The following is a 27,954-nucleotide window of genomic DNA, read 5'->3' on the forward strand; positions in this document are numbered from 1 at the left end:
TCTCCTGCCCGTTGCCCTGGCTGCCCAGGTGTGGAGTATCACCTACCACAGCTGGCTGACCTTTGTGCTGCTGCTGTGGGCCTGCCTCATCTGGACAGTGCGCAGCCGCCACCAGCTGGCCATGCTCTGCTCGCCCTTCATCCTCCTCTACGGGCTGGTGCTGTGCTGCCTGCGTTATGTGTGGGCCATGGACCTGCGCCCCGAGCTGCCCACCACACTGGGCCCTGTCAGCCTGCGCCAGCTGGGGCTGGAGCACACCCGCTACCCTTGCCTGGACCTTGGCGCCATGGTGAGTGAGTGTCTGCCTGCCACACCCGGGTGCTGGGTTCCATCCGATGACCTGCAAGGACGATGCTGTGCCATTCACTGTCCACTCACCTGTGGATGGAGGCTCTGGGAGGGCAGGGCCAGGTCCAATGGCCACTACAGGGCCCCCAACGGCCACTGGGGGCCAGTCCAGAGTAGTTGCTCAATGAGCATTTGGGGAGTGGGCGCCACCCTGTGTCCCTGATGCTGAGTGTCAGCGTGCAATGTGTCTGTCAGACATGGGCTCCCTTAGCCTCCCACACAGCCCTGGGTCTCAGTGGCTTGTTGTCTGCGTCATCGTGTTCATGGGCACCCATGTGTCCCTGTGTGAGACAGGCATGTGCCACAGTGCTGTCGCATCTGTCACGTTTGCAGGCCAGTGAGTTGTATGTCATCACGTGAGACTTGTGAACCTGTGTGTGCAGACGTGTGTGCCAGCGTGTGCACCCATGTGAACATGTGAGTGCACACGCATGCATGTGTGAATCCATGGCTGTGCAAATGTGTGAGCCTGGGTGTATGTGTAAACATTCCAACATATGTAAACTGTGTGAACACGTGAGCCTGCGAACGTGACACTGTGCATGTGAAACCTGTGTGCGCACATAGGTGTGTCTGTGGCTCTGCGGATGTGTGCTCCTGTGCAAACACAAGTATGTGTGTAAGCATGTGAACCCATGTGTGAGCATGTGCGTGTGCACGCATACATGTGAGTCTATGGCTGCACATGTGTGTGCTCCTGTGCATGTGTGCAAGTATGCGTATGTGTAAGTGTGTGAGCCCATGTGTGATCCTGTGCGTGTGAGCATGTGTGTGCATGCATACGTGTGCATCTGTGGCTGCACACGTGTGCTTCTGTGCGTCTGTGTGTGCACCTGTGTGAGTTGGAGAGCAGAGTTGTGGCTGGAGGGAGGCTGGTGCAGAGGGGCTGGTGCCGGCTGCGTCCCTGCCAAGGGCTCCCCCTGGCCCCACATCGTGGCTGGGCCCTGCCTGTGGGAGGGGGTGCTGGGCCCCCCAGCCCTCAGTGATAACCCCCACCTTTCCCAGTTGCTCTACACTCTGACCTTCTGGCTCCTGCTGCGCCAGTTTGTCAAAGAGAAGCTGCTGAAGAAGGCGAAGGCCCCTGCTGCACTGACGGAGGTCACCGTGGAGGACACAGGTGAGTGGTGGGGCAGAGGCAGGGGGCGCCCCACCCCCGCCAGCCTGACGCCATTGCCCTGCTTCCTGCAGAGCCCACGCAGGCGCGGACACTGCTCCGGAGCCTAGGGGAGCTGGTCAAGGGCATCTACGCCAAATACTGGATCTTCGTGTGCGCCGGCATGTTCATCGTGGTGAGCTTCGCCGGCCGCCTCGTCGTCTACAAGATCGTCTACATGCTCCTCTTCCTGCTCTGCCTCAGCCTCTTCCAGGTGCCTGGGGGGACGGAGTGGGGCCCGGTGCACAGGGGCCCTGCTGACGCCCTCACTGCTATGTCCCTGTCCCTACTGGCAGGTCTACTATAGCCTGTGGCGGAAGCTCCTCAAGGTGTTCTGGTGGCTCGTGGTGGCCTACACCATGCTGGTGCTCATCGCGGTCTACACCTTCCAGTTCCAGGACTTCCCCATGTACTGGCGCAACCTCACAGGCTTCACCAACGAGCAGTGAGTCTCAGCGGGTCAGCCGGGCTGCGTTGGGCTGTGTGATTTTTTTTTTTTTTTTAAAGAAAAGATGACCAGTAAGGGGATCTTAACCCTTGGCTTGGTGTTGTCAGCACCATGCTCTCCCAAGCGAGCCCCAAACTGGCCCCTCTGGGTGAGGTCTTGTGTAGGGCCATGTGGGGCCCATGCCCCCTGCTCACCTCCTCGGGGCCACAGTGGCTCCCCGCACGCCCGCCCCATGTCCCATGGTGCTGCCTGGCAGCTGCATAGGTAGACCCCAGGGGTGTGGGGCTGGGCCAGGGCTAACGCCACCCCTGATGCCACCCTGTCCCCGCCAGGCTGGGTGACCTGGGCCTGGAGCAGTTCAGCGTGTCCGAGCTCTTCTCGAGCATCCTCATCCCCGGCTTCTTCCTGCTGTCCTGCATCCTGCAGCTGCACTACTTCCACCGGCCCTTCATGCAGCTCACGGACCTGGAGCACGTGCCTCCAGCCCACAGCCGCCGCCTGGGCTGGACTCACAGGTGTGGCCGCCACCCTCCCCAGCAAGCGGACCGAGCCTGCCGCTGCCTCCGATGGCTGCAGGCTCCCACCTCGGCTCATGTCCCACCAGCACCGGCACAGACACAGATATAGGGAAGAGTTCCCTCTGGGCGGGGCAGCAGGTGGGTGGGATTCAGAGGGGAGCCAGGGCCTCTGTATGGCCTTCAGATGCTGAGGGCCTCAGGCACTGCACCTTTTCTCACAGCTTGTGGGACTGGGGGCCGTGTGAGCGTCATGGGGACTGAATGTCAGCTGACTGCATGCACCTGACCTGGAAACTACAGCAGAAACAGAACGAGGGTCACTGAGCAGAGGGGCGCAGGCGAGGCTTCCTTCAGCCCGGGGTGCAAGAGCGAGGGTGGGAACGGACAGAAGTGACCCCTTTGGCCCCTCCCAGGCAGGATGCAGCAAGCACGGCTCCGCTGCTGCAGCAGGAGCAGGAGGTCCCCGGGGATCAGGAGCTGGGCACAGCTGGCCCCTACCAGGACACACAGGTCTCTGAAGGTAAGTCAGGCCAGGCAGACCACAGCCCCAGCAGGCAAACCGGTGCTGAGGACCTGGGCCCCAGGTCCCGAGTCCGCTGCCAGGTCCCTGCAGTGGGACGTTGACACAGTCCCCTCTGAGCCGCAGGAGCCTCGTCTGTGCGCGGGACCCTCCTCACTGCTCCTGCCATTCCACAGGCACAACCAGCAAGTGGGGCCTGGTGGCCGAGCGGCTGCTGGACCTGGCTGCCGGCTTCTCAGCCATCCTCACCCACGTGCAGGTGCTGCTGCGGCGCCTGCTGGAGCTGCACGTCTTCAAGCTGGTGGCCCTGTATACCGTCTGGGTGGCACTGAAGGAGGTGGGTACCGGCCACCCTGAGCTCCGCTTCCGTGTCTGAATCGTGCCCCTCCGGCTCAGCCTCACTGGCCTCCCTGGAGCCCAGTCAACTGCCATCCCTCCCTGCAGGTCTCGGCGATGAACCTCCTGCTCGTGGCACTCTGGGCCTTCGCCCTGCCCTACCCCCGCTTCCGGCCCATGACCTCCTGCCTGTCCACCGTGTGGACCTGCATCATCATTGTGTGCAAGATGCTGTACCAGCTCAATATTGTCAACCCCCACGAGTACTCCAGCAACTGCTCCCAGGTCTGCCCACCACACCAGCCCCCATGGGCGGTGACCGCAGGAAGCTCCAGGCAGCTCCATGCTCCCAAACCCACCTTCGGGGCTGCTGCTTCGGCTCAGGGTGGTCAGCGATGGGTGCAGAGGGGCCATCCCTTGGGGGGTGGGGGACTTCCTGGGAGAGGTGTCTTTAGACCTAGTCTGGGGGGGATCGGAGGCTGACTTCCCTGACGCTGAGGTTTCCTCAGGCTCAGAGGTGTGTCCTGAGTGAGTGGGTCCCCTGATGAAGGTCATGGGGTGAGGGGCACTGAGGTCAGAAGCCTCCTGCAGTGAAGAGGGAGAGAGGCTGTTGAGGACAGTCCCTGCCTATGGCCTCCCTGTTTCCCAAACACCTGGTACCCTCACCTGTTAAAGGTGGCTCCGAGGCCAAGAGCTGCCACGCGTCCCCTGGCTGGGGCAGCTGAGGGTGTGGGGTAGGACTGGAGACAGGGCTGGTGGTCTTGCCCCTGCCCACCCGGGTTCCAGCCTGGGAGTGGGTGCTGACACCTGTTCCTCCCTGCCAGCCCTTCCCCAACAACACCAACCTGCAGATGACAGAGATCCACCAGTCCCTGCTGTACCGGGGGCCCGTCGACCCCGCCAACTGGTTTGGGGTGCGGAAGGGATATCCTAATCTGGGTTACATCCAGGTGAGTATGGAGGGCAGGTGGGGCGGAGCAGGGTGGGCTGGCCAGGCTGGTGGGGCAGGTGGCCCCTGACTGTCCCACCCTCTACAGAACCACCTGCAGGTGCTGCTGCTGCTGGTGTTTGAGGCTGTGGTGTACCGGCGCCAAGAGCACTACCGCCGGCAGCACCAGCTAGCCCCCCTGCCCGCCCAGGCTGTCTTCGCTGACGGCACCCGCCAGCAGCTCGACCAGGACCTGCTCAGCTGCCTCAAGTACTTTGTCAACTTCTTCTTCTACAAGTTCGGGCTGGAGGTGAGGCCGGGGCGTGTGCCTCCTGCCCTATCTGGGTGGGGCTCGGCCGGCTGTGGGGTTCTGCTGAACCTCTGCAATGTGCACCTGTGTGCAGTCCCCCCCCTCGGGGCTGCCTGGGGTACAGAGGGGACCCAGAGGAGGCAGGGAGCCGCTGGGGCTGGGTCCTTCCTGGGAGGAGGAGGCGTGGGTGCATGAGGACGGGGCCTGGGTTAGAGCCTCGCTGCGTGGAGTGCAATGCCCTGAGTCTCGGTTTCCCTGGCATGTAGAGACATGTCCAGCCTCCCCAGTGCTCCCAGGTGGGTGGTGTGAGCCGTCGTGAGCCTCGGCTGCACTGAGCCTGCCCCGGCTTCCAGGTTGGCTGTGGCCCTCTGAGCCTGCTGCCTGCTGGGGCCTGAGGCAGGCCAGGGTGGTCCCTTCCCCCCAGCACAGTCCATCCCCTATATCCCCCCCCTCACGCCCCCAGATCTGCTTCCTGATGGCCGTGAACGTGATTGGGCAGCGCATGAACTTCATGGTCATCCTGCATGGCTGCTGGCTGGTGGCCATCCTCACCCGCCGGCGCCGTGGGGCCATCGCCCGCCTCTGGCCCAACTACTGTCTCTTCCTCACGCTCTTCCTGCTGTACCAGTACCTGCTGTGCCTGGGCATCCCGCCAGCCCTGTGCATTGGTGAGTAGGTGGCGCGTGTGCAGTGTGGGCTTTGTGGCCGCGTGGAAGCCGTGGGGGTGTTTCCCGCCTACCCTGGCTCCCATCCGCCCTCCTGGACTTGGCTGTGGCACTCCCCCTGCCCCCTTGCCCCTGCACAGCCTGGCCCCAGTGAGCCCATCCCCACAGTGTGTTCCCCCCACGGGTTGCACCCCCTGCAGCTGTGTTGTCTCTCTGGGGTGGGACCTGGCCTCCTGCTTGGTCTCTCTGCATCCGTTGCTTTCTTTTCCTTTTTTGCCCAATATTCTATTGGGAAAATTTTCAAACCTTGAGAAAAGTTGCAAGAATAGTATAAGGAACACCTATGTGCTCTCTCTGGCCATATGAGAGTTAGTCGTGACACTTCATGCCAAATGCTGTCTCAAGCATGTGTCTTCAGACTGGGACATCCCTCTGTGATCGCAGCATGGTGGCCATTCACAGCAGTCCATCTCTGGCAGTACCGTCATCTAACATGCTGTTTGCATTCAAACCGCCCCATCCACACAGCAACGCCCTTTGTAGTTGTTTGCTTCTGATGGAGGATCCAGTTGGCATCTGCATCGAGTTTTTCATCTCCTTCGCTCCAGACTGTCCCCACCTCTTGACTCTCGTGACATTTCTAGAGAGCCAGGCCAGTGGTTTTGCAGAATGCCCTGAGGTCTGCATTTATCTAGCTGTTCCCAAATGCTCGGCTGCTGGTGAATACCTTGGACAAGAATGACACAGGATGGGATGGTCTGGCATGGCTCAGGGACGTGGTGTTGGCACAACCCACAACCTGGGTGTCAAGTTCATCTGTCTGGCTTGTTCAGAGTGTCCCCACTGGCCCAGTGCCTTGATGCTCCAGACGTGCAGAGTCCTTCCCCACACTGGTTCCCGGTGTGGTTAGCTGCAGGTGATTCACAAAGTGGGATTTTCTGTTTCTATTACCTGGACACGCTCACCAGGTGGCCTTTCTGTCAGGGAGCGCTGTCCCCGCTGCCCTTTCCTCATTACGTGTTTCCTCTTTCTGAGTGTGTGGTAGCCCCTCCTGCCGTCACGTTCATGGCCACTGTGTAGATCCGGCCCACACGACCCCTTCAGACGGTGCTTCTGACATGCTTCGTTAGTGTTGCTCAGAGTTGGGTCCAACAAGGCGCAGCGTCCACAGCCAGAGTCTCCTTCTCGGTGTCCGGCACCCAGGAACCCCCTGTCCCATGGTGGAGCTCCTGTTCCAGCCACCTCTAATTTTGCCTTTTCTGGAATGTCTCAGAAATGGGTTTACACAGCGTGTCGCTGTCTTTCAGGAAGCAGAATGTGTTTGAGACTCACCCAAGTCTAAAGATCAGTTGTTCATCACTTTTTGGTTTTTTTGTTTTTAACTTTTTGCATAGACTTACCGAAGAGCTGAGAAGCCCCCAGATACCCGTCACCCGCTCTTCCCTAGCATCCGCCTCTTACATAAGACAAGGACCAAAACTAAGCAGGAAACTCTGGTGTGGATCTCCCAGCTGGCCACAGAACTGCAGGCTTTCTGCGTGTCTCACTGGGCCTCCCAGTCGCCCTCCTGACCCAGACCCCCGCAGGACCCCACGTGGCATTTGGCCATCCTGCCTTCTTTGTCTCCTCCTGTTGGGGGCAGTTCCTGGCTTTCCTGGTCTTTCATACTTTATGATTTTTGAGGTTCCCTGGCCATTGTTTTGTAGATCGTGCCTTAGTTTGAGATTATCTGATGACTTTCCATTGGACCCGGTTACTTGTTTGGGGCAACAGTTCCACAGGGGTGACACGTCCTTCTCAGTGGGTCATGTTAGCGTCAGCGTGTCTCATTACTGGTGACGCTGCCCTTCAGCACTAAGGCACTGTGGTGTCTGCTGGGTTTTTCCATGTGAAGTCAGTATTTTTCTCTTTATAATTAATAGGTATTTATTAGTAAATATTTACCTTAAGACTGTGCAAATATCCTGTTTCTCCTTAAACTTTCACCCACCAATGTCACCATCTGTCGGTGGATCTTGCCTGTAGCAATCATCCGTCTGGTTTTCTATAGTACTCTTCCGGCATGTTTTTCTTCTTTGGTGGCTGGCCAGCTCGGGGATCCACACCCTTGACCTTGGAGCTATCAGCACCAGGCTGTCATCGACGGAGAAGCCGGCCAGCCCTTCACTGGTTTTCTGATGGTGACTTCGTGCTTCTCTGCTTAGTTGTTGGTGTCTTCTGTAAGGGAGTGTGGTCCCCGCTCCCCGTCTGTGTGTTCGTTCAGGTATCTGTGTCCGCGTGGCACTGTTTCCTTCTCTGGGATCTGCTGCGGTGCCATCCATCTGCTCACCTTGTCCCGGCTCTGGCCCCTGGGGTGGGCTGGCTTCTGGCCCTCTCCATGTGCCGTGCCAGCCTTTTCAAGCACATCCATGTTTTCTCTCGGGTGCTCCTGCCTCACCCTGGGCTCCCTGCCCACCCTGAGGCCAGCCATGCTCCATGAGCCCCAGTTCCCTTTCAGGAGAGTGAGATTTCCAGACCTGGATCTGGGTGCTCGTAGCCACAGGGGCCACTGCTTCTGGGTCCTCTTGGCTGATGGTGCACAGCTGTCTTCACTGTTTCTAAAGTTCCTGAGGTTGGCTTCTTTCTTCCTTTCCCCTCTGGCGAAAAGGTGTGTCGTACGAAAGGTGTGTGGTAGGAACGTAATCCAGTCTGCACTCCGCCCTGGGCTGCCCAACATCCAGGGGGAATCTGTTTTTTGAGCGTAGTAAAATTCACCCTGTGGTATTCAGTTCTGTGGATGTTGACAAAGGCACAGGCTGTGTGTTCACATCCACAGCCCTCAAGAGACATCCCCACCACTGGAGTGTTCCAGTGCGACCCCTCTGCCCTCAGCACCCCCCACACCCAGCAACCACTGATCTGTTTTCTGTCCTTATTGTTTTGTCTTTCAAGAATGTCCTGGGGGCCGGCCCGGTGGCGCACTGCTGTAGTGCGCCGCTTGGGAAGCGCGGCGGCGCTCCCACCGAGGGTTCGGATCCCACATACAGACCGGTTCCCGCTCACTGGCTGAGCGAGGCATGGGAGCAACACCGAGGGCTGCGATCCCGTTGCCGGTCCCGGTCCGGTACGGGGGCGACACTGAGGGTTGCGAACCGTTGCCGGACACGGAAAAAGACAAAAAAAAAAAAAAAGAATGTCCTGGAAGCAAAATCACTCAGCATGTAGCCTTTTGGTTCTAGCTTCTTTCATTTAGCAAAATGGATTTAAGATTCATCTAGGTTGTTTCAGGCATTGATACTTTGCTGCTGAGTCATATTCCAGGGATGTGTACCTTGGTTGTTTAACCTGTCGCCCACTGAAGCGCATCAGGGTTGTTTCCAGCTTTGGGCTATTATTATATTACATAAATATAAATATAATCTTACTCGTGTTATCATATCATGTATCATCTGAACCACGACGCATTCCAAATGCCGCCTCTTGTCAGAGAGGCCTGCCCCACCCACCCCATCTCAGGTGAAGTCACCTGCCCATCTCTGGCCTGTCACTCAGTTCCTTTCCCCCAGGGAGCCTGGTGCACTGTTTACGTCAGAATGCACTGGAATCTCTGGGCTTGGGAGCTCTCAAGCCTCCAAGTGTGAGTGGGTCTGTGTTGGGACTGTGTGTGAGCGAGTGTGAGAAGGGTTCGCAGTGGACACTGGATTGTCTGTGATGGAATCACGGGCCCCCGAGGCCACTGGTCAGCAGACAAGGACGGGCCCTCCTCACACCTCTCCCCCTGCAGACTACCCATGGCGCTGGAGCCAGGCCATCCCCATGAACTCTGCACTCATCAAGTGGCTGTACCTGCCTGACTTCTTCAGGGCCCCCAACTCCACCAACCTCATCAGTGAGTGCCCACCCGGGCTGGGGCCCGCCTCCCAACTCGCCATTGCCTGGGGGCGGAGGGGGGTTCACTGGAGGCCATGAAGGTTCCGCACACAGGACATGCAGCGGGTGAGCAGGGACCCTTGTCTGGAGCCAGTGGGGGGATGGCTGGTCCAGGCCTCACCCTGCCAGCCAGGCCAAAGTCCTGTTTCCCCAGCTGGTGGGCCTTCGTCCAAGAGTGGACACCCCATGTTCCAGGCACATCCACGTGGTACTGAGGGGCCCTGACTCAGGGCACACACAAGGACATGTTGAGGAGCATGCGTGCACACCCAGGTGCACAGACCAAGTCTGTTCCTAGGTGTGCACAGATTGATGTCCCCACAGTGTGCAGTCATGCCTATCAGCCCATGTTCCCTGACACATGTGCACAGATGCAGCACGGGCACACGTGCCCTTGTGCAGACTGCATACACTGGTACTCACATGGGTAGATGTGTGTCCACCCTGCAACCCGCGCACACTGGCGCACTCTCTGGTCTGGGGTAGGAGGTGCCCTCTCCAGCAAGTGTTCCGCACTGACATGTGTGTGGGGCAGCCCGGCAGTGTCCCCTGTGTCCTGCAGGTGACTTCCTCCTGCTGCTCTGCGCCTCCCAGCAGTGGCAGGTGTTTTCAGCCGAGTGTACCGAGGAGTGGCAGCGCATGGCCGGTGTCAACACTGACCACCTGGAGCCACTGCGGGGGGAGCCCAACCCCGTGCCCAACTTCATCCACTGCAGGTGGGTCCCATGCTACATAGGGGCCTTTGCGGGAGGGCCATGGTCGGGGCACCAAAGTGACGACCCCGCCTGGCAGGTCCTACCTCGACATGGTGAAGGTGGCTGTCTTCCGCTACCTGTTCTGGCTGGTGCTGGTAGTGGTGTTCGTCACAGGAGCCACCCGTGTCAGCGTCTTTGGGCTGGGCTACCTACTGGCCTGCTTCTATCTGCTGCTGTTTGGCACTGCACTGCTGCAGAAGGACACACGTGCCCGCCTGGTGCTGTGGGACTGCCTCATCCTGTACAACGTCACCGTCATCATCTCCAAGAACATGCTCTCGGTGAGCCTGGCCCTGCGCCCCTGCCCCCTGCCCCCTGCCCTGGTGGCTCAGTTGACTCCCCTCCCGTCCCCAGCTCCTGTCCTGCGTCTTCGTGGAGCAGATGCAGAGCAGCTTCTGCTGGGTCATCCAGCTCTTCAGCCTCGTGTGCACCGTCAAAGGCTACTACAATCGTGAGTGGGCGCGGGCGCGGGGCGGGGAGGGGCGCATGGGGACACCACTGCTTCTGGGCCCTGACGCCTGCCCCATGCCGGTGCCTGTCTGCAGCCAAGGAAATGATGGGCAGGGACCAGGACTGCCTGCTGCCCGTGGAGGAGGCCGGCGTCATCTGGGACAGCATCTGCTTCTTCTTCCTGCTGCTGCAGCGCCGGGTATTCCTCAGCTACTACTTTCTGCATGTCAGGGTCGACCTCCAGGCCACCGCCTTACAGGCCTCCAGGTTGGTTCCCGTCTCAGGGCTGGGCGGGGGCACTGCCGGGCACCGAGCAGACACCATGGCTCTGTGCCGCTGGCGAGTCACCTAGGGGGACAGCGTCGTCACGTGCAGCTCCCACCAGCTGAGCACTGGATCTCAGTTAGAGGAAACAGGCTGAGCCCCAGGAAGGAGCGAGGTCCCAGCCAGGGGTCTGCTATCAGCTGGAGTTTTGCCCCCAGCTTATTGCCCCTGCTGGCCCGAGTGCGCCCTGCTGGAGGGCTGTGCCGCAGTCTCGCACTTCCGTGGGGACTCTGGCTTACAGCCAGCTCTGCCTGCCTCCCCTGAAGCTCTGGTGGGTGGGCGGGCGTCATGCAGACACGCCTCTTGACTTGTTTGGTTTCCTACCTGAGACTAGAGGGAGCAGGAGGGTCTCTCCTCTCTCACCTCACACAACGCTGGGGGGGCAGGTGGCAGCAGATGCCTCCCCAGTGACTGCTCCGCTGTCCAGTGAGGGTGCTCAGGAGAAGGGGGCCCAGCAGGAGCAGGGAGGACCAGCAGGCACCCCAGAGGTGGGGGAGGAGCCCACAGAGCTGGAGCTTGGCCCCTGGGTTCTCACACCCCCTCCCCCTACCCCACAGGGGCTTTGCCCTCTACAACGCTGCCAACCTCAAAAGCATCGAGTCCCACCGCAAGGCAGAGGAGAAATCCCTGGCTCAGCTGAAGAGACAGTAGGTGCCCTCTGGGTGGGGACACCTCGGGCTCTTCTGACCAGCCTGGTGCTCAGAGCCCCCTCCCACCTGACAGGATGGAGCGCATCCGTGCCAAGCAGGAGAAGTACAGGCAGGGCCAGGCAGGCCGTGGCCGCCACCAGGACCCCGAGGACCCCAGCCAGGAGCCAGGTGAGCTCCACGGAGCCTGGCACCTCAGAGGGCTCCCATGTCCAGGCATGTCTGTGCCTGCTGGAGCCTGCCTGCACCTGTGTCATGTGACGTCCCCGCAGGAATGTCAGCCCGTCTGTCCTGTGCCATGTGGTCACCTTCTGTCCTGGCAGGCCACACGGCTGCCCCATGACTGTCTGTTTGCACGTGTGTGCTCTCTTCTCCATCCCCCCACAGCTCTGAGCCACGAGGCACCACGAGGCCCCCTCCATTGCTGCGGGGGCTCCGTATTTGTCCCTATCCGTCCCTGCCATGTGGCTGCCCTTGTCCCCAAGGTGGTTGCGCTCACAGCCTCCCTGGTCTGAGGCACCACGAGGCCCCCTCCATTGCTGCGGGGGCTCCGTATTTGTCCCTGTCCGTCCCTGCCATGTGGCTGCCCTTGTCCCCAAGGTGGTTGCGCTCACAGCCTCCCTGGTCCCACCTGTGCCTCCGCTGCTGCCTCACGCTCGCTCTGCCCCCCACAGGGCCCGGCAGTCCAGGGGGCTCCTCCCCGCCACGGCGACAGTGGTGGCGGCCCTGGCTTGACCATGCCACAGGTACCCCCGACGGGCCTGCCCATGACCACCCTCTCAGACCCTCCACGGCCCGTCTGCAACCCGCCCGCTTTCCTGGCTGCTGTCTCCCCGCCCTTCAGCTTCATTCTCCCTTCCTGCTGGACCCAGGCCCCGGGCTGTGGGACGTTGTGGCCCTTGCTGGGTGGGGGTGTTGCCCTGGTTACAGGTCTCTGGCCTGAGCATGTTTGCCTTTCCCTGCTATCCTGAGCCCCTTCAGCAGTGGTAGCTCCCATTACTGGCTAAGTGTCAAGTTAGCCCAGGTTCCCCAACAATGAACTCTGCGTTTTCCTCCTGTGTTGTCTGAATTTTCGCCAACAACCTGTGGTCTGTCCTCTCTGCACCCCCGCTGGCCCTGCTCCGTACCTGTCCTTCCTGGTCCAGTCTGGTCTCGTCCCACTGCTCTGGCCTATGTCCTGTGACGCGCTGGTGTCCTGCAGCCTGCTGATGCTGTCTGCACGCGGCACTTCCCACAGGAGGGGTGGCACTCGGGCCTTGCCTGTGCTGGGGGTGGGATGCTGGGGGAACTCACGCTGGGCACCCTGAACTTAAGAAGCGAACCTGGGGGACTGTCAGGGAAGGGCAGCCCTACCTGGGGAGCCAGCTCTTAGCTCCGCCCTGCCCGCAGTCATCCACTCCGGGGACTACTTCCTGTTTGAGTCAGACAGTGAGGAGGAGGAGGCCCCGCCAGAGGACCCCAGGCCGTCTGCACAGAGCGCCTTCCAGGTGAGGTGGGAGGGTCCCCCGCCTGCACTCCTCTGTCCGTGGAGCTCGTGGGCAGGGACAGCAGATCATGGGCTGCTACCTGCCCCTCTGCCTACTACCTCCCAAAGTCCTAACTCTGACCACTCCAGGTTATGGTGGCTGCCAGGGGCCTAGCCTGTGAGAAGGGCTCAGTATGTGTCTGCTGGATTCACATTTGTGCCTTGGGGCTAGGAGGAGCCTCTCATCCATCTTGGGGTCCCTGATTCTTAGTGTGGGGCCCTGGTGCTGGGTGGGCTGCAGGCACTGTGTCTTACCTCCACAGCCCCTCCGGGACCCCATTTCCAGAGAAGGATTAGGGAGGTGATGGTCCCCAGCTGGGTGCGGACAGAGTGGGGATCTAGTGCCAGGCCCACCCGGCCCCAGGCTCCTCCTTCTCGGGCTCAGAGGAGGGGGGCTGAATTGGATCTGAGGATTGGGGAGGCCATGGTCCTAACCCAGAGGGTCTGGCCCACAGATAGCGTACCAGGCATGGGTGACCAATGCCCAGACGGTGTTGAGGCAGCGGCAGCAGGAGCGGGCACAGCAGGAGCAGGCAGGGCAGATGCCCACCAGTGAGTTGAGCGACCTATGGGCTCTGGTGTGGGAGCTGCATGGTCGCAAAACACTGATCAGCACCCCTGTGTCCAGGAGACAGCTCAATCCAGGAGGTGGAGGTGGAGTTGGAGAACGAGGTGGCAGGTGCGTGGGCCCAGGGGGCTAGGGGCCGGGGACTCTCCCACGTACAGGCCGCTCCTCCAGCAACCCTGCCACCCTCCTGCAGGCCGCAGCCATGTGATGCAACGGGTGCTGAGCATGGTGCAGTTACTGTGGGTGCTGGGGCAGGCGCTGGTGGACGGGCTGACGCGTTGGCTGCAGGCCTTCACCAGGCACCACAGCACCATGAGCGACGTGCTGCGTGCTGAGCGCTACCTCCTGACGCAGGAGCTGCTGCGGGTGAGCTGCCTCCTGCCCATGGCCACACCCCTCCCTGCCATTCCCATGGCCCTGCCCAGTCATACCCACCACGCCCCCACGTCCATCACACTCCCGTGTCCACACTGGCCTGAGTGCGGGATGTAGAGCTGGGATACAATCTGGGCAGCCTGAGACCCCTCCACATGCCCAGCAGAGCGGAGAGGTGCATCCAGGCGTGTTGGACCAGCTGTATACCAGCGCAGGCGAGGTCACGCTGCCAGGCCCCTCAGAGGCCCGTGATGCACCGAGCACAGCATCAAGGTAGGTGCAGGGGGCTGAGGGGGCAGGGGCCAAGGCAGGCCCAACCCCACCCCGCCTGCCCTCAGCCCCAAAGCAAGGGTTTTCCTCTGAGCTCCTGAGCCGCCCACATCAACGGGCTTGGCACCACCTGGCCTGCCTGACCCTCACCGTCCTTCTGGTCCACTAAGGGACTTTGAGGCACTCCAGCCCCCTCCACCACTCCCCAGAACCCCAGGGGCTGGCAGAGAAGGGGCCAGCTCTGTGACCTGGCTTCTCCCACAGTGGGCTGGGGGCCGAGGAGCCACTGAGCAGCATGACCGAGGACACCAGCAGCCCCCTGAGCACTGGCTACAACACCCGCAGCGGCAGCGAGGAAATCGTCACTGAGCCTGAGCCCGGGGACCCTGAGGCTGGGGCTTCCCTTCGCGGCTCCCAGGAGCTTCTGGCCGGTGTTCGCACCAAGATGCGCACGGCCAGTGAGCTGCTGCTCAACAGGTGCGAGGGTCGGGGGTTGGCAGGAAGGCCTGCGGCGTCATGAGGAGGTAGCTGAGTCCGCATGGAGCCCAGGCCCATTGGGAGCCCGTGATCTTGACGGCAGACTGGACATCTGCGCCTGAGGGGTGGTCCCGGGGCACACCCGCAGCTCATGGTTCTGCTGCAGGCGCCTGCGCATCCCGGAGCTGGAGGAGGCTGAGCAGTTTGCAGAGGGGCAGGGCCGGGCGCTGCGGCTGCTGCAGGCCGTGTACCAGTGCGTGGCTGCGCACTCGGAGCTGCTTTGCTACTTCATCGTCATCCTCAACCACATGGTCACGGCCTCGGCCACCTCCTTGGTGCTGCCCGTGCTCGTCTTCCTGTGGGCCATGCTGTCCATCCCGCGGCCCAGCAAGCGCTTCTGGATGACGGCCATCGTCTTCACTGAGGTGGGCGGCGGCCAGCGGGGGGGGGGGGAGCCTGGCCCCATCTTCCTGTGGGCCATGCTGTCCATCCCGCGGCCCAGCAAGCGCTTCTGGATGACGGCCATCGTCTTCACTGAGGTGGGCGGCGGCCAGCGGGGGGGGGGTAGCCTGGCCCCACGGTGCTGAGCCCCCTCCCCTGCAGGTCACGGTGGTCACCAAGTACCTGTTCCAGTTTGGCTTCTTCCCCTGGAATAGCCACGTGGTGCTGAGGCGCTACGAGAACAAGCCCTACTTCCCGCCACGCATCCTGGGCCTGGAGAAGACCGACGGCTACATCCATTATGACCTGGTGCAGCTCATGGCCCTTTTCTTCCACCGTTCCCAGCTGCTGGTGAGCACCAGGCACCGACTGGGGGTGGGTGGTGCTTCTCAGCGCCCTGGTGCTCTCAGGTCCAGGAGGCCAGGCTGGGTGCTGCTTGGGGTAGGCCTGGCCGTCCTGCCTGGTCTGAGTACTGCCTGGTGCCCAGGTTGGCCTCCTCGCCACTCCTTGCCCTTTCTGCAGTGCTACGGCCTCTGGGACCACGAGGAGGACCCGCTGTCCAGAGAGCAGGGCCGGAGGAGCAGGAAGGAGCAGGGCACTGAGGAGAAGCTGGTGGCCCCACTGGGACCCCAGACTGAGGCAGACACAGGGCCCCAGGAGGAGCCAGGGCTGGCTGGGGCCACCACCAAGGACCACATCCAGGTGGAAGCAGAGGTCGGACCCAAGGATGGGATCCCAGAGCCCCAAGTGGAGCCGAAGACCCGTGACACGAGGCGCATCAACCTACGTTTCAGGAGGAGGAAGAAGGACAGCCCAGAACCCAAAGAACCGGCAGCCGTTGGTATAATAGCTCTGATCACAGTTTCTAGACCACATGGTTCTGGGGTGGAGCTGCTGGCGCTCTGGCCACGTTGCTGGGGAGGTGGATGAGTCACGTGAGATGGCCAGGCCCAGCATGGGGACCGTCTGCCTTCCAGAACGACCCCTTGGGCCGTGGGCTTCTGGCTGTTTCAGGGGAACCTGCAGAAGCTGCCCTCCCTGGCTCCTGCCCCAGCTCTGCCCCCCAGGCACAGGGGAGAGGTCTGCTGGCCTGGGCTGGCCCCTCAAGGCTGTTGAGGCAGAGGATACAGCCCCAGCTGCCCCCTTTCTGGTGATACTGGGGAGGTCCCTGTGCTCAGTCTGCTGCTCTGTAAAATGGGAGGATGCCAGCCACTCAGGGTGGTCTCTTGGGGTGCCAGGAGCCATGAGCCAAGCCCAGTCCCCAGTGGGCTCAGTCAGTGTTGGCTTCTCCCCACAGAAGCTGAGGACAGGGAGGATGAGGAGGAGGAGGAAGAGGCGGCTGGGAGAGAGAAGAGGCCAGGCCACTGTCGAGAACGAGTGCGGGCAGCTGGGCTCTGGCTGCAGGGCTTCTGCCTGTCGCTGTGAGTGACCCTGGCCTGGAGCGCCCCAGGCAGCGGGGGCAGGACGGGGAGGGAGGCGCTGAGGCCCAGCACCCAGCTGAGCCAACCCTCTCGCAGGGCCCAGGGTGTGTACCAGCCACTGCGGCGTTTCTTCCACGACATTCTCCACACCAAGTGCCGCGCAGCCACTGATGTCTATGCCCTCATGTTCCTGGCTGATGTCGTCGACTTCATCATCATCGTCTTTGGCTTCTGGGCCTTTGGGGTGAGCTGGGCCCAGGACTCCCGCAGTGAAAGCAGAGTCCAGCGGTCACTACATACCCCAGCTCCAGGCTCCCCTGACATGTGCTCTCCCGGCCACAGAAGCACTCGGCGGCCACGGACATCACATCCTCCCTATCGGACGACCAGGTGCCCGAGGCCTTCCTGGTCATGCTGCTGATCCAGTTCAGCACCATGGTCATCGACCGCGCCCTCTACCTGCGCAAGACTGTGCTGGGCAAGCTGGCCTTTCAGGTGGTCCTGGTGCTCGCCATCCACCTCTGGATGTTCTTCATCCTGCCCGCTGTCACCGAGAGGTGGGTCCGCGGGGGCACTGCACCACCCGGGGGAGGGGGCACTCCGCTGTTCATAACAGAGCCGGGGTTGGGGCTGGGGACCTTGGAGGTCCGTTTCCAATCGGATCCCTGACCTGCCATCCTCCAGGATGTTCAGCCAGAACGCAGTGGCCCAGCTGTGGTACTTCGTCAAGTGCATCTACTTCGCCCTGTCTGCTTACCAGATCCGCTGTGGCTACCCCACCCGCATCCTCGGCAACTTCCTCACCAAGAAGTAGATCGGATCCCTGACCTGCCATCCTCCAGGATGTTCAGCCAGAACGCAGTGGCCCAGCTGTGGTACTTCGTCAAGTGCATCTACTTCGCCCTGTCCGCTTACCAGATCCGCTGTGGCTACCCCACCCGCATCCTCGGCAACTTCCTCACCAAGAAGTATAATCACCTGAACCTCTTCCTCTTCCAGGGGTGAGTGTGAGTCTGGCCCTCGAGGAGCAAGGTGCAGGAGGTGGCCGGGCTAGGCCAGGCCAGGCCAGATACCCTGTTACAGCCTGAGTTGGAGGGCCCCCTCCCCCACTGATGGGAATCCTGGCATTGGACAGGTTCCGGCTGGTGCCATTCCTGGTGGAGCTGCGGGCAGTGATGGACTGGGTATGGACAGACACCACGCTGTCCCTGTCCAACTGGATGTGCGTGGAGGACATCTATGCCAACATCTTCATCATCAAGTGCAGCCGAGAGACAGAGAAGGTGCCTGGGCTCTGTGCAGGGTACCTCAAGAAGGGGATGGGAACACTGTTCTTCCATTGGGGCAGACGGGCCACCCCACAAGAACCAGATGGTGCTGGTGGTCCCTCCCTGACAGCTCACAGGCTTGCTGGCCTGAGGCCAGAAAGCACAGGCAGCCCAGAAAAGGATCTTTCTAAAACTCTTGGCAGCTGGGTGTGGGTGCTGGGGACCCAGTGGACTTGGAAGCAGGTTATCAGCAGGGCCTGGCGGTGGGGGTGCAGGAGGGAGGATGGGGACAGACGCTGTGATGTCAGCTTGCTCTTGAACAGCTTTACTGAGAGAGTTCACACGTCACACAGTTCACCCAGTTAACGCAGTCAGTGGTTTTGAGTACGTTCAGTCACACAGCCACCACTAGAACTGATTTTAGAACATTTTCATCATACCAGAAAGAAACCCAGCACCCGTTGGCTGTCCCTTCCCATCTCCTCCTCATCCCCTCCCCAGCCCCTGGTAGCCTCTGATCTACTTCATGTCTAAATAGATTTGCCTGTTATGGACACTTCATAAAATGGAACCATATATCCTGTTGTGACTGGCTCCTTTCACTGAGCATTGCATGTTTAAGGTTCTTCTGTGTTGTAGCATGTGTCAATATGTTATTCTTTTCTATAGCCAAGTAAGATTCCATTGTGTGGATAGACCACAACCTGTCTATCCATTCACCCATCAATGGACTGATGAGTGGTTTCCACTTTCCAGCTATATAGGATCCGAACCCGTGGCGGGAGCATCGCTGCACTCCCAGCGCTGCACTCTCCCGAGTGCGCCACAGGGCCGGCCCAGAAGTTCTTGTTTTTAATGACGTCCAGTTTATTCTCTCCTCTGCTGCTCATGCTTTTGGTGTTTCCTCTGTGAATCCTTTGCCAAATCCAAAGTCATGAAGATTTGCTCCTACAGGGTCTTCTAAGAGTTTCATAATTTCTTTTACGTTTAGCTCTCAGATGCATGTTGAGTGTTCTGTATGTGGTGTGAGGTAGGGGTCCAGCTTCACTCTTTTGCATGTGGCTGTCCCAGGACCACTTGTTGAAGACTGTCCATTCCCACTGAATGGTCTTGGCAACCTTGTCTAAAATCAGTTGACCCTCCCTAAATGTGAGGGTTTATTTCTGGACCCTTAATTAATTGATCCATGTGTCTGGCCATATGCCAACACCAGCCTGTCTTGCCTACTGTGGCTCTGTAGTCAGCTTGGATGTTAGATCAAGGTTTGACTTTATGGAGTCCTGGGTGAGCCACAGGCCTTGGTTGTGGGAGGGGAGGGCAGAGCTGAGCAGGTGACCTGTGTGTGTCATCACCCCAGAGATACCCACAGCCCAAGGGGCAGAAGAAGAAGAAGGTCGTCAAGTACGGCATGGGTGGTCTCATCATCCTCTTCCTCATTGCTATCATCTGGTTCCCGCTGCTCTTCATGTCTCTGGTGCGCTCAGTGGTTGGTGTTGTCAACCAGCCCATCGATGTCACTGTCACCCTCAAGCTGGGTGGCTATGAGGTGAGTAGCCACTGGCCCTGTCTGATCCCCCAGGAGGAACAGGGGTATGGCTGGAGTGTGGGCTCAGCCTGGACACAGGCTCTGGCCAAGGCAGTGCCATCACCGCACCCCCTCCACTTTCTCATCTTCTTGGACCCCTTGTGGCACTCTCCACGGTCCTGGAGCCTCAGGGTGCCTGGAGAGGTTTCTCTGGTGCCGTGTCCATCCCAAAACCATGTCCCCTGTTCACCCCAGCCCCTGTTCACCATGAGCGCACAGCAGCCATCCATTGTGCCCTTCACGCCCCAGGCCTACGAGGAGCTATCCAGGCAGTTTGACTCCCACCCGGTGAGTGGACCCTACATTGTGACTGCCTGGGGCGGGGGGATGACAGCCTGGTGGAGTGGGGGTGGCCAGTGCCCCAATGAGAGTATGCTGCCCCTGCCCAGCTGGCCATGCAGTTCATCAGCCAGTACAGCCCCGAGGACATCGTCACAGCACGCATTGAGGGCAGCTCTGGGGCACTGTGGCGCATCAGCCCGCCAAGCCGGGCCCAGATGAAGCGGGAGCTGTACAACGGCACGGCTGACATCACCCTGCGCTTCACCTGGAACTTTCAGAGGTGCGTCCTGTGCTTGTGGCAGGCCCGGGTGGGACATGCCCTAGGGTGGCTCACACGTGCCCCCCTGCAGGGACCTGGCCAAGGGCGGCACCGTGGAGTACACTAATGAGAAGCACACCCTGGACCTGGCTCCCAATAGCACTGAGCGGTGGCAACTGGCCAGCCTGCTCGAGGGCACCTCGGACCAGTCAGTGTGAGTGGGGGCCACCAGGGGTGGGGGTGGACGGAGGACAGCAGGGCTGGGCTGGACCTGACCCACTGGCTCCTCCCTACAGGGTCATCCCCAACCTCTTCCCCAAGTACATCCGTGCCCCAAACGGACCTGAGGCCAACCCTGTGAAGCAGCTGCAGCCCAGTGAGTGTGGGGTGTGGTGGGGTGAGGGGGGGGAGTGGGATGCAGCCTTGCTGGGGACGAACAGTGCTGGCCTCTGGCCCCAACCACCTCCTGGCTCTGACCCAGATGAGGAAGCTGACTACCTGGGTGTGCGCATCCAGCTGCGGAGGGAGCATGTGGGCACGGGGGCTGCTGGCTTCCTTGAGTGGTGGGTCATCGAGCTGCAGGACTGCCAGGCTGACTGCAACCTGCTGCCCATGGTCATCTTCAGCGACAAGGTCAGCCCGCCCAGCCTTGGCTTCTTGGCTGGCTACGGGTGAGTGCACAGCTCTTGTGAGCATCCTGTGGCTCTGTGGGGGCTCCAGGCAGCAGTCCCAGGAATGACCCTGCCTGGCCTGCCCAACAGGATCATGGGGCTGTACGTGTCCATTGTGCTTGTCATCGGCAAGTTCGTGCGTGGCTTCTTCAGTGAGATCTCGCACTCCATCATGTTCGAGGAGCTGCCCTGCGTGGATCGCATCCTCAAGCTGTGCCAGGACATCTTCCTGGTGCGGGAGACCCGCGAGCTGGAGCTGGAGGAGGAGCTGTACGCCAAGCTCATCTTCCTGTACCGCTCGCCGGAGACCATGATCAAGTGGACTCGCGAGAAGGAGTAGGAGCCGGGCTCCTGGCGTACAGTGAATGAAGGAGCCGGCCTGGCTAGGGAAACGTGGCTGCATGGGCTGGGTGACGCTCCTCAGGCCGGGAGAACAGCAGCCCCAGTCCCAGGCCACCAGCTGTGACATGCCCTCTCGGCCCACCTGAGCCTGATGCTGCTGTCCCCTCCTGTTGCCCTTGTGGGCCCAGGGCTGGCCCCCCCTGCCCCAAGCGTACTGTAGAGTTTTCTAATTAAAAACATTTTTATTTATACAAACGAACAGTTGTGGCTAGCCCCTATCCTTGCCTTCCTGCTCTAGTGTGGACAGCCCTTTCCTGGGGACAGGGCACAGTCCAGCAGAGCTAGGGGCCTGCTATCCCTGCCAGAGCTGTCTTGGTGAGTGTGTCATTGCAGTTCAGCTCTGACCCGTCTCCGCCTCGTCATCACTGTCCTCAATGAGATATTCCTGGACTTCCTGCATGACCCAGGCCCTGGGGGGAGAAGGCCACATGGTGGGAACCAGCCCTGAGGGTCTTACACCCAGAAGGGGCTCCCAGAAGAGCAGGCACCAGTACCTCTGTCTGCGGAGCTGGGCCTCAGCCAGGATGTAGGGTGGCAATGAGTCCAGGGAGCGCTGGAACAAAAGCCAACCTGTGTGTGGGGCCTGTGGAACTAGCCCCTGCACAGCCACGCCCAAGCCTGCCTGCCCTATCGCCACCCTGGGTAGTTTTCTCGCTCTCCTCACCCAAGACACCGGGAGGGGAAGACTTCATGTGTCCCCAAGCCCAGCCCTGCCAGGTGCACTGTTGCCACCCACTCACCAAGTCCTTCAAGTTCACCTGGCAGCCGTAGCACAGTTGCTCCATGATGCAGGCTCGGGGGTCCCCCCTGTGGAAGAAGACCTGGACCTGTATGCCCGTCTCAGCTCCTCAGTGCAGGTGCAGTGTGGGGAGGGCATGGTTGCCCCACCCCGCATGCTGCCAGGGGCCAGCCATAGGGCAGGATCAGGTAGGAACTCACCTCCCACAGGTGGCTCTGCAGCAGCCTTGGGTCCTGCCCACCCCCGGAGAGCAACAGGGCACTGTGGGCGTCCCAGCCTCAGCCGGTAGGGTGGGTGGCTGCATCTGGGAGAGACGCGAAGAAGTCTGAGCCCCAAAAGCTGTGGCACTGTCTGCAAGCAGAGAGGGGCTGATGGGACCCTGGGGCTGCTGAGCCCCAACACAAAACCCCAGCTCCCCACATCCCACTGCCTGGAGAGGACACAGCACACACCAGCATCATCGATGTCCAATGTGCACATGCAGAGCAGGCAGCGGGGGCCTGGGGAGCCAGCAGCATGGCCATCCCTCGGGGCCTTGACTAGCTTCTCACTCGTCCTATGGCCGGGAGGGGACAGGTCATAAATGCACTGGGGACTTTGCGCCTTCCCAGGCCCTGACTCGAGCATGTAGCAGTGGACTCAGCGCCCTGGCCCCCACCCGCGTGCACACACACACCTGTACACGGTGCTGACCGTGGAGGGGAACTGGGTCTGCAGCCTGAGGATGAAGGCCTCCATCAGCCGGTGGATGCTGGCCTTCTCAGGGGCCTAGGGACAATTAGATGGGGACTGTGGGAGCAGAGACCAGAGGCCTCACATGGCAGCCGGAGCCTCCCTTTGTAGGGGCTGGACAGGACAGCCGAGGATGCACTGCTGAAGTGTGCCTGACAAGCACACCTGATAGGGTGTGCTCAAAGGACCCTGAGGGGCACTGCTACTGGTGGTGAGGCCACAAAGGCCAGCTGGGATCCTGGAGTCAGCCTGGGGAGAGGAAGGGCTCGTGCTTGTGGAGGCTGGTGTGGACACTGAAGCTTCACCATGACCTCTGGCCTTGTGCTGCAAGTAGACCCACCCTGCCAGGCTACACAGCCCCTTGGTGGGCCTACCTTAGTGTCTATGGCTGGCGTGAAGACTGAGGGAACGGCGAATAGGCGGTTGTAGAAAGCAACCTCCTTCAGCGTGTAGTCACGCATGGGCCGCACCACCACCACATCCCTATGACGCTCGTCCGAGAAGCCCTGCGCGGGGAGGGGCGAGCTGTGTGGCCCAGGTCCTGACTGCACACCCCATCTCCTCCTGTGCCAGCTAAGGGTGGGGGGTCACAGGCCCCCTCCTCCACGTGGGAGACTATGGGAACACGCACAGGACACTACTTTCAAGTAAAAGAGGCCAAAGGATGAGGACAGGGAGGGGTCTCAGGTGCCCCAGCACCTGCGTACCGTGTCCCAGGCAAGGAAAGCTCCTCTCCCAAGTGCCAGGTTGGTCATGAGCTTGATGGCCAGGCGGGTGCAGCTGTCCCCAGTCATTACCTTGGAGTAGCCATGGGCTCGGGCCACATGCAGGATCAGGTGGGTCCTGTGGTGCAGAGCGAATCAGAGGCAAGGATGGAGTGAGGCCAGGACCCCAGGGTGAGGTGGGGCTGGGAGAGGACCCTAGGAGAGGGTGGGCTCACCGAAGGGTCTGCAGAAGCTCCTCCTTGGCTGTCAGTGTCTTCACTGAGTCGAACAGTCTGGCCAGAGCTGCGGTCTGGGCAGCTGTAGGTGACCCAGCCAGGCTCTGTGGGTCCAGGGGGTCCCGGGTGTGGGGCCGGCATAGCTGCTCCTCTCTCTGAACTGAGCTGGGGCTGTTCTCAGCCCCTTCAACCCCCAACACATGCTGCTGCCTGAGGAAGCTGTCCACGGCCGCCTTGTAGGCCCCCTCAGTCCCTGCCGGCTCCTGGGTGGAGTGCTGCAGCACTGATGGCGGCAGGCTGAATACCTTCCAGGATGCAGAGAGTGTGGTGAGGCCAGGGCAGGAGACCCCGATAGCCCCTCACCAGGGACAGGCCTGCCCACCTCCTCTAAGGCGACGAGGTGCCAGGGCATGCCAGCAGTTTGCAGGACCAGCTTCACTTCAGCCAGGGTCTTTGCTCTGTTCTCTGGGCTCTGGCCACAGGCTGCTCCCTCTGGAAATCACAGGCAGAAAGAGGAGTTACGGCACAGAACAAGAGCCCCAGGTGGCATAGGAAGAGGGCTGACTCCACGCAGGGAGTCCCTTGAGGCTGTGCTATGCCGGCGGTAGTTTCTGTGAAAGCTGCTGGATGCCGACTGTCTTCCTTCAGGGGGGTGGGGGAGTGTGCAGGGGGTTCTCCCCCGGGGCTCACCGCAGCACTACAGATGATGCCTGAGAGCACGTCAGCAGGAGCTAGGGGAGCGGAGCTGGCACCATGGCCTCTGCACACTCCGACTGCCATCATCAGTACTGAACTCACCCTTCTCAGTCCTCCGACCCTGTCATGGTGGCCAGCAGCTGCTCCTGTCCCCCACCCTGACTCTGACCAAAGTCTGAGACTCTGGGAACAGAGGTGCCGTCTGAGGCTAGATACATCCACTGTCTCCTGACAGAAATGTCCCCACCAGTCCTTGGGATGGGAGGCAGCATCAGCCGTTCTCAGTGTCTCACCAGAGAGAAGGTCAGTGGGCCCACCCAGCAGCCAGGACCTGGGAGGAGCGCAGGCCACACGTACCGTCCACATAGATGATCCCTGGCACAAAACGCAGTCTTTTGGCAGAGTCTCGACTCAGGCCCTGGAGGGAGAAATGTCAGGACTCATCCCAGGCCACAAGCCATGGGACACTTTTCTGGATAAGACAACTTTTCATCTGGATTTGACACCTTACTGGAAAAGCTGAGTGCCAGCCAGGCCCCATGGGCAAGGCTCATTTTAAAGGGCATGGGGTCTTTGCTCCCCCTGGTTAAACGTGTACCTATCTGCAGAAACCACCACTCACCAATCAGTCCTCAAAGTCTCAGCAACCCCCCGAGAGAAGAACCTGGGTTTGCCTGGGCCACCGTGCCATCTATCCATGCACCTCTGACCACTCAGAAAGTGTTCTCGAATGTAAGAATGGAAAGTGGAGGCTGACTGGTTAGCTTAGCTTGTTAGAGCACAATGCTGATAAGACCAAGGTCCAGGGTTCCATCCCCATATCAGCCAGCCACCCCCCCCCCCAAGAAGAAAAAAAGGAAAGTGACAGCTCACTAAAGACACCAGGTGCTGCACAAATGGCCAGGTGGGTGAGGTGCTCATCTCACACCACCATCTAGGCAGTTTTAGGGAAATGCAGGGTGAGGACAGAATGCCAGCCACAGAAGCATCACACAGGGTGCCCATCCAAGGACTAGCACCACCCTCCCAGGCAGAGCCCTGGGCCACCGACTTTTCCCCTTTCATCTGTCCCTCCCTACCCCATGCCTACCACGGCCACAGCCTCCTCAGTGGCCCCTCGAGTCTGCACCCCTCAGCAGAGTGTAGAGGGACTGACTGTCCAAGCCCCTCCCCTGTGTGGAGACTCCCAGTGCCCTCAGGAGAAACCCTACCTGCCTCAGACACCCTGAGCAGACCCTGGACATGCCAGGAGAGTGGCCCCACACACCCTCGGCAGTCGCATGGTTTGCAGCTCGAGCTTCCACCCCCTCCCCACCATGTGCTGTTTCCACTTAGACCACTGCTGCCTTTGCTTCAGCCAGCAAACCCTCCTTCCCCATCTCCCTTCCAGTCACATGTGGCCAAGTTGCGACACCGTATTCCAGTAACTACATTTCTGTGTGAGTCGAACAAATGGTAAGAGCTAAACTGCAGCACAACTGGCACTGTAGATGCAGCTTCTGGTTTGTGCACCTGCTGTATACACATCTGAGAATCCTCTAGGTATCCCAGCTAAGGGGAGGGCTACTCTCTCTAGCTCCAACCAAAAGCCCCCCCCATACCCAGTGCTGGCTGAGAAGGGAGGCCTCCCACTCCAAAGCTCGGCCCAGTGGTCTGGGCCTGGAGGGTGATGTAGACGCACCTCAAGGACCTGCCAGACCATGGAGCTGGACGAAGGCCCCCCAGACCACGCCAAGAGCACCTGGGGGAGAGAAATATCACTGAGGGCACTGCATCTCCAACACAAGCATGTCCACCCCCACCTTGTGGACAGCCCCTAACACTGAGTCCACCCTCTAAGCCCAGGGAGGGGCTGATGGGCTGCAGCAAGAACAGGAGAGGTCTGTAGGAGGGGCAGCAGGGGCCACAAGCTGTGGGGCTGGGCTGCTCAGTCAGACCTCCAGGCCCCACAGTCTACCTTCTCGCCTGGAAAGATGAGCCGGTTCTTCCCCAGCATGGCTCTGAACTTATGCACATAAAAGGCCTTGAAACAGTCCCTGCAACACAGATGCTGAGATGGGAGAGCTGCTCCGCACCTGCACAGCTGACTGGCAGCCTGGGTTACATTTTTCCTTCTTTTAGCAATTTCCATCTCTAAAAGCAGCATCTTCACATCAAGGCTCTGCCCAGAGGCCGGCAAAGGAAGCCAGGGTTGAGGGGCTCCCCCAGCTGTGGCTTCCCCAGGGCAAGCACTGGGGCTCACTTGGGTCCCTCTCACAATCTCCACCAAGTGTGAGCTGCACCTACTGCCTGAGGGGGCCAGAGCTGGGCACCACCTGCACCCATAGGTGCTCAAAAAGGGCCCAGCTGTGGAATGGATGGACTTAGGCACGTGAAGTGCAGGACAAGACCACCCCTGACTCCCATAAGAATACGAGTTGATGGGGCCGGCCCGGTGGCGCACTGCTACAGTGCACCGCTTGGGAGCGAGGCGGCGCTCCTGCCAAGGGTTCGGATCCCACATACAGACCGGTTCCCGCTCACTGGCTGAGCGAGGTGCGGGCGCAACACCGAGGGTTGCGATCCCGTTGCCGGACACGAAAAAAGACAAAAAAAAAAAAGAATACGAGTTGATGACGTGCATCCAAGACCCCCACAGGCAGAAGTACCACCTCTTTGGAGTAAAGAGGGGAGGCGCTGAGCAGGCCGCAGTGAGGGCCCCACATCTGGGGCTCCACAGCTGACATCTCTAGTGTGCTGGGCCCAACCCGGCCAGCAGTAGCTGGGAAGCCTACACAAACGCAGAGGCCTGCTCCTTCCAAACCCACAGAATCAGAACTGGGTGGGGACTGGGATTATGCGTCCTTAATAAGCTTTCCAGCTGACTCTCTGGTTCAGTTAGGTTAGAGGTTCTCAGCACTGGCTGCATGTTAGCATCGTGAAGAACAATTAAGTCAGAATTTTCAGGGGCGAGGCCCTGGAATCTGCACGTTACAAGCTCCCTGGCAGGTGGTCAGAGTGAACAGCAGAGCCCAGTACAGAGGAGAGCAGTGCTGCCGCAAGACACCGCCCTACATCTGGCTGCACCGTAAGTGTCTTCTGTCTTTCTGTCAGTCATACCCGGTGTCCACAGCAGTCCCTCCCAACACTGACCGGCTGTCCTCACCTGCAGAAGGCACCTCCCGCTCGGACCAACACGACAGGCAGGCCTGCCTCGCACCTCACACACTTCTGTCCACGGCTTTGGAGATAGGAGAGGGGGAGGAGAGAGCAAAAGCACAGATTACACGCCCCACCCCCAGTGGGCTTCGGCGAGACAGCTTCTCTGTCTCACCCTGAGCTGGGTGGGAGGACGGCACGCGGGTACAACGCACACACCGGGGAGTGAGTTTTGTCCAAACTACCAACTTGGGGAGAGACAAAGGCTCTGGGGGGACGTCTAGCCTGGAAAAGCCGGTGCAGGGGCCCACAGAGGCCGCCTCTCTACCCCTCAGGGGCTGGCACGGGAGGAGGGCAGAACTTGGTGTGTGTGGCCCGGGAGGTTGACGTGAAACCCGCGGGTCGCAGCCACTGGGAGGCCGACTTCCTCCCCGAGCACGGACAGCATGCGAGCGGCCGAGCCGTCCCCGAGGGCTGCAAGAATGAGAAGTGCGAGCCAGCAGAGGGAGCCCCTCCCGCTGGGGTTCGCCGCTGGCTCGACGGCCGCCGTCCGCGCGCGGCGGAGCGAGGTCCGGTCTCCCCGGGAGCTGGCCTGAGAGCAGCGGGGGCGCGAGGGCCTCCGGAGCTCTTACCCGGGCCGCGGTGGCGGCGGTTCCCCCGGCGCCGGCTCCCCGTAGTCCTCGCCCACCTGGCACATGGCTGCGCACGGTCCCGTCGCAGGCCCAGACCGCTACGGGGACGCGCCCTGATAACGTCAGGCAGCGCCGTCGCCCTCCGATGACGTCAGGCAGCGCCGTCGCGGCGGTGACGGGCTGGCCGGCGGGCCGGGCCAGCACAGGGGGCGGCGGCGGCGG

At 60.7% G+C, this 27,954-nt stretch overlaps 2 protein-coding genes across 3 annotated transcripts in view; one reads left to right on the forward strand and one right to left on the reverse strand.

The window, feature by feature from the left end:
• The window catches only part of PIEZO1 (piezo-type mechanosensitive ion channel component 1), a 34,338-nt gene extending 13,284 nt beyond the window's left edge, over positions 1 to 21,054 (forward strand). Inside the window, exons 11-49 of the mRNA XM_008565877.1 lie at positions 29 to 289; positions 1,354 to 1,465; positions 1,537 to 1,715; positions 1,798 to 1,946; positions 2,282 to 2,464; positions 2,881 to 2,987; positions 3,164 to 3,324; positions 3,432 to 3,608; positions 4,148 to 4,273; positions 4,361 to 4,561; positions 5,025 to 5,229; positions 8,990 to 9,094; positions 9,698 to 9,851; positions 9,928 to 10,171; positions 10,245 to 10,341; positions 10,436 to 10,607; positions 11,222 to 11,311; positions 11,388 to 11,482; positions 11,986 to 12,057; positions 12,701 to 12,798; positions 13,292 to 13,416; positions 13,563 to 13,770; positions 13,946 to 14,052; positions 14,314 to 14,526; positions 14,693 to 14,951; positions 15,130 to 15,318; positions 15,490 to 15,808; positions 16,265 to 16,388; positions 16,485 to 16,632; positions 16,731 to 16,945; positions 17,231 to 17,389; positions 17,524 to 17,671; positions 19,014 to 19,202; positions 19,437 to 19,529; positions 19,631 to 19,803; positions 19,874 to 19,996; positions 20,079 to 20,158; positions 20,264 to 20,453; positions 20,544 to 21,054. Of these exons, the coding sequence (XP_008564099.1) occupies positions 29 to 289; positions 1,354 to 1,465; positions 1,537 to 1,715; positions 1,798 to 1,946; positions 2,282 to 2,464; positions 2,881 to 2,987; positions 3,164 to 3,324; positions 3,432 to 3,608; positions 4,148 to 4,273; positions 4,361 to 4,561; positions 5,025 to 5,229; positions 8,990 to 9,094; positions 9,698 to 9,851; positions 9,928 to 10,171; positions 10,245 to 10,341; positions 10,436 to 10,607; positions 11,222 to 11,311; positions 11,388 to 11,482; positions 11,986 to 12,057; positions 12,701 to 12,798; positions 13,292 to 13,416; positions 13,563 to 13,770; positions 13,946 to 14,052; positions 14,314 to 14,526; positions 14,693 to 14,951; positions 15,130 to 15,318; positions 15,490 to 15,808; positions 16,265 to 16,388; positions 16,485 to 16,632; positions 16,731 to 16,945; positions 17,231 to 17,389; positions 17,524 to 17,671; positions 19,014 to 19,202; positions 19,437 to 19,529; positions 19,631 to 19,803; positions 19,874 to 19,996; positions 20,079 to 20,158; positions 20,264 to 20,453; positions 20,544 to 20,793 (6,300 nt within the window). The 3' untranslated portion in view covers positions 20,794 to 21,054. The remainder of the gene's footprint in view (positions 1 to 28; positions 290 to 1,353; positions 1,466 to 1,536; positions 1,716 to 1,797; positions 1,947 to 2,281; positions 2,465 to 2,880; positions 2,988 to 3,163; positions 3,325 to 3,431; positions 3,609 to 4,147; positions 4,274 to 4,360; positions 4,562 to 5,024; positions 5,230 to 8,989; positions 9,095 to 9,697; positions 9,852 to 9,927; positions 10,172 to 10,244; positions 10,342 to 10,435; positions 10,608 to 11,221; positions 11,312 to 11,387; positions 11,483 to 11,985; positions 12,058 to 12,700; positions 12,799 to 13,291; positions 13,417 to 13,562; positions 13,771 to 13,945; positions 14,053 to 14,313; positions 14,527 to 14,692; positions 14,952 to 15,129; positions 15,319 to 15,489; positions 15,809 to 16,264; positions 16,389 to 16,484; positions 16,633 to 16,730; positions 16,946 to 17,230; positions 17,390 to 17,523; positions 17,672 to 19,013; positions 19,203 to 19,436; positions 19,530 to 19,630; positions 19,804 to 19,873; positions 19,997 to 20,078; positions 20,159 to 20,263; positions 20,454 to 20,543) is intronic.
• On the reverse strand, positions 21,023 to 27,199 carry CTU2 (cytosolic thiouridylase subunit 2 homolog (S. pombe)). 2 transcript variants are annotated; one of them, XM_008565876.1, is made up of 14 exons: positions 27,108 to 27,199; positions 25,920 to 25,998; positions 25,644 to 25,703; positions 24,320 to 24,380; positions 23,649 to 23,758; positions 23,267 to 23,571; positions 23,034 to 23,169; positions 22,701 to 22,832; positions 22,271 to 22,362; positions 22,047 to 22,150; positions 21,795 to 21,945; positions 21,596 to 21,662; positions 21,350 to 21,408; positions 21,023 to 21,265 (listed from the first exon to the last, which is right to left on the reverse strand). In XM_008565876.1, the coding sequence occupies exons 2-14, from the start codon at positions 25,956 to 25,958 to the stop codon at positions 21,190 to 21,192; spliced, it is 1,392 nt and encodes a 463-aa protein (XP_008564098.1). In that variant the 5' UTR covers positions 25,959 to 25,998; positions 27,108 to 27,199; the 3' UTR covers positions 21,023 to 21,189. The 2 variants fall into 2 exon arrangements, with proteins under 2 accessions (XP_008564098.1, XP_008564097.1); XM_008565875.1 differs by lacking the exons at positions 25,920 to 25,998; positions 27,108 to 27,199 and having other exon boundaries at positions 24,256 to 24,380; positions 25,644 to 25,659.
• Positions 27,200 to 27,954: the final 755 nt, after the last annotated feature.

The sequence above is a fragment of the Galeopterus variegatus genome, unplaced genomic scaffold (assembly GCF_000696425.1).
Source record: "Galeopterus variegatus unplaced genomic scaffold, G_variegatus-3.0.2 Scaffold210, whole genome shotgun sequence".
Classification (NCBI taxonomy): domain Eukaryota; kingdom Metazoa; phylum Chordata; class Mammalia; order Dermoptera; family Cynocephalidae; genus Galeopterus; species Galeopterus variegatus.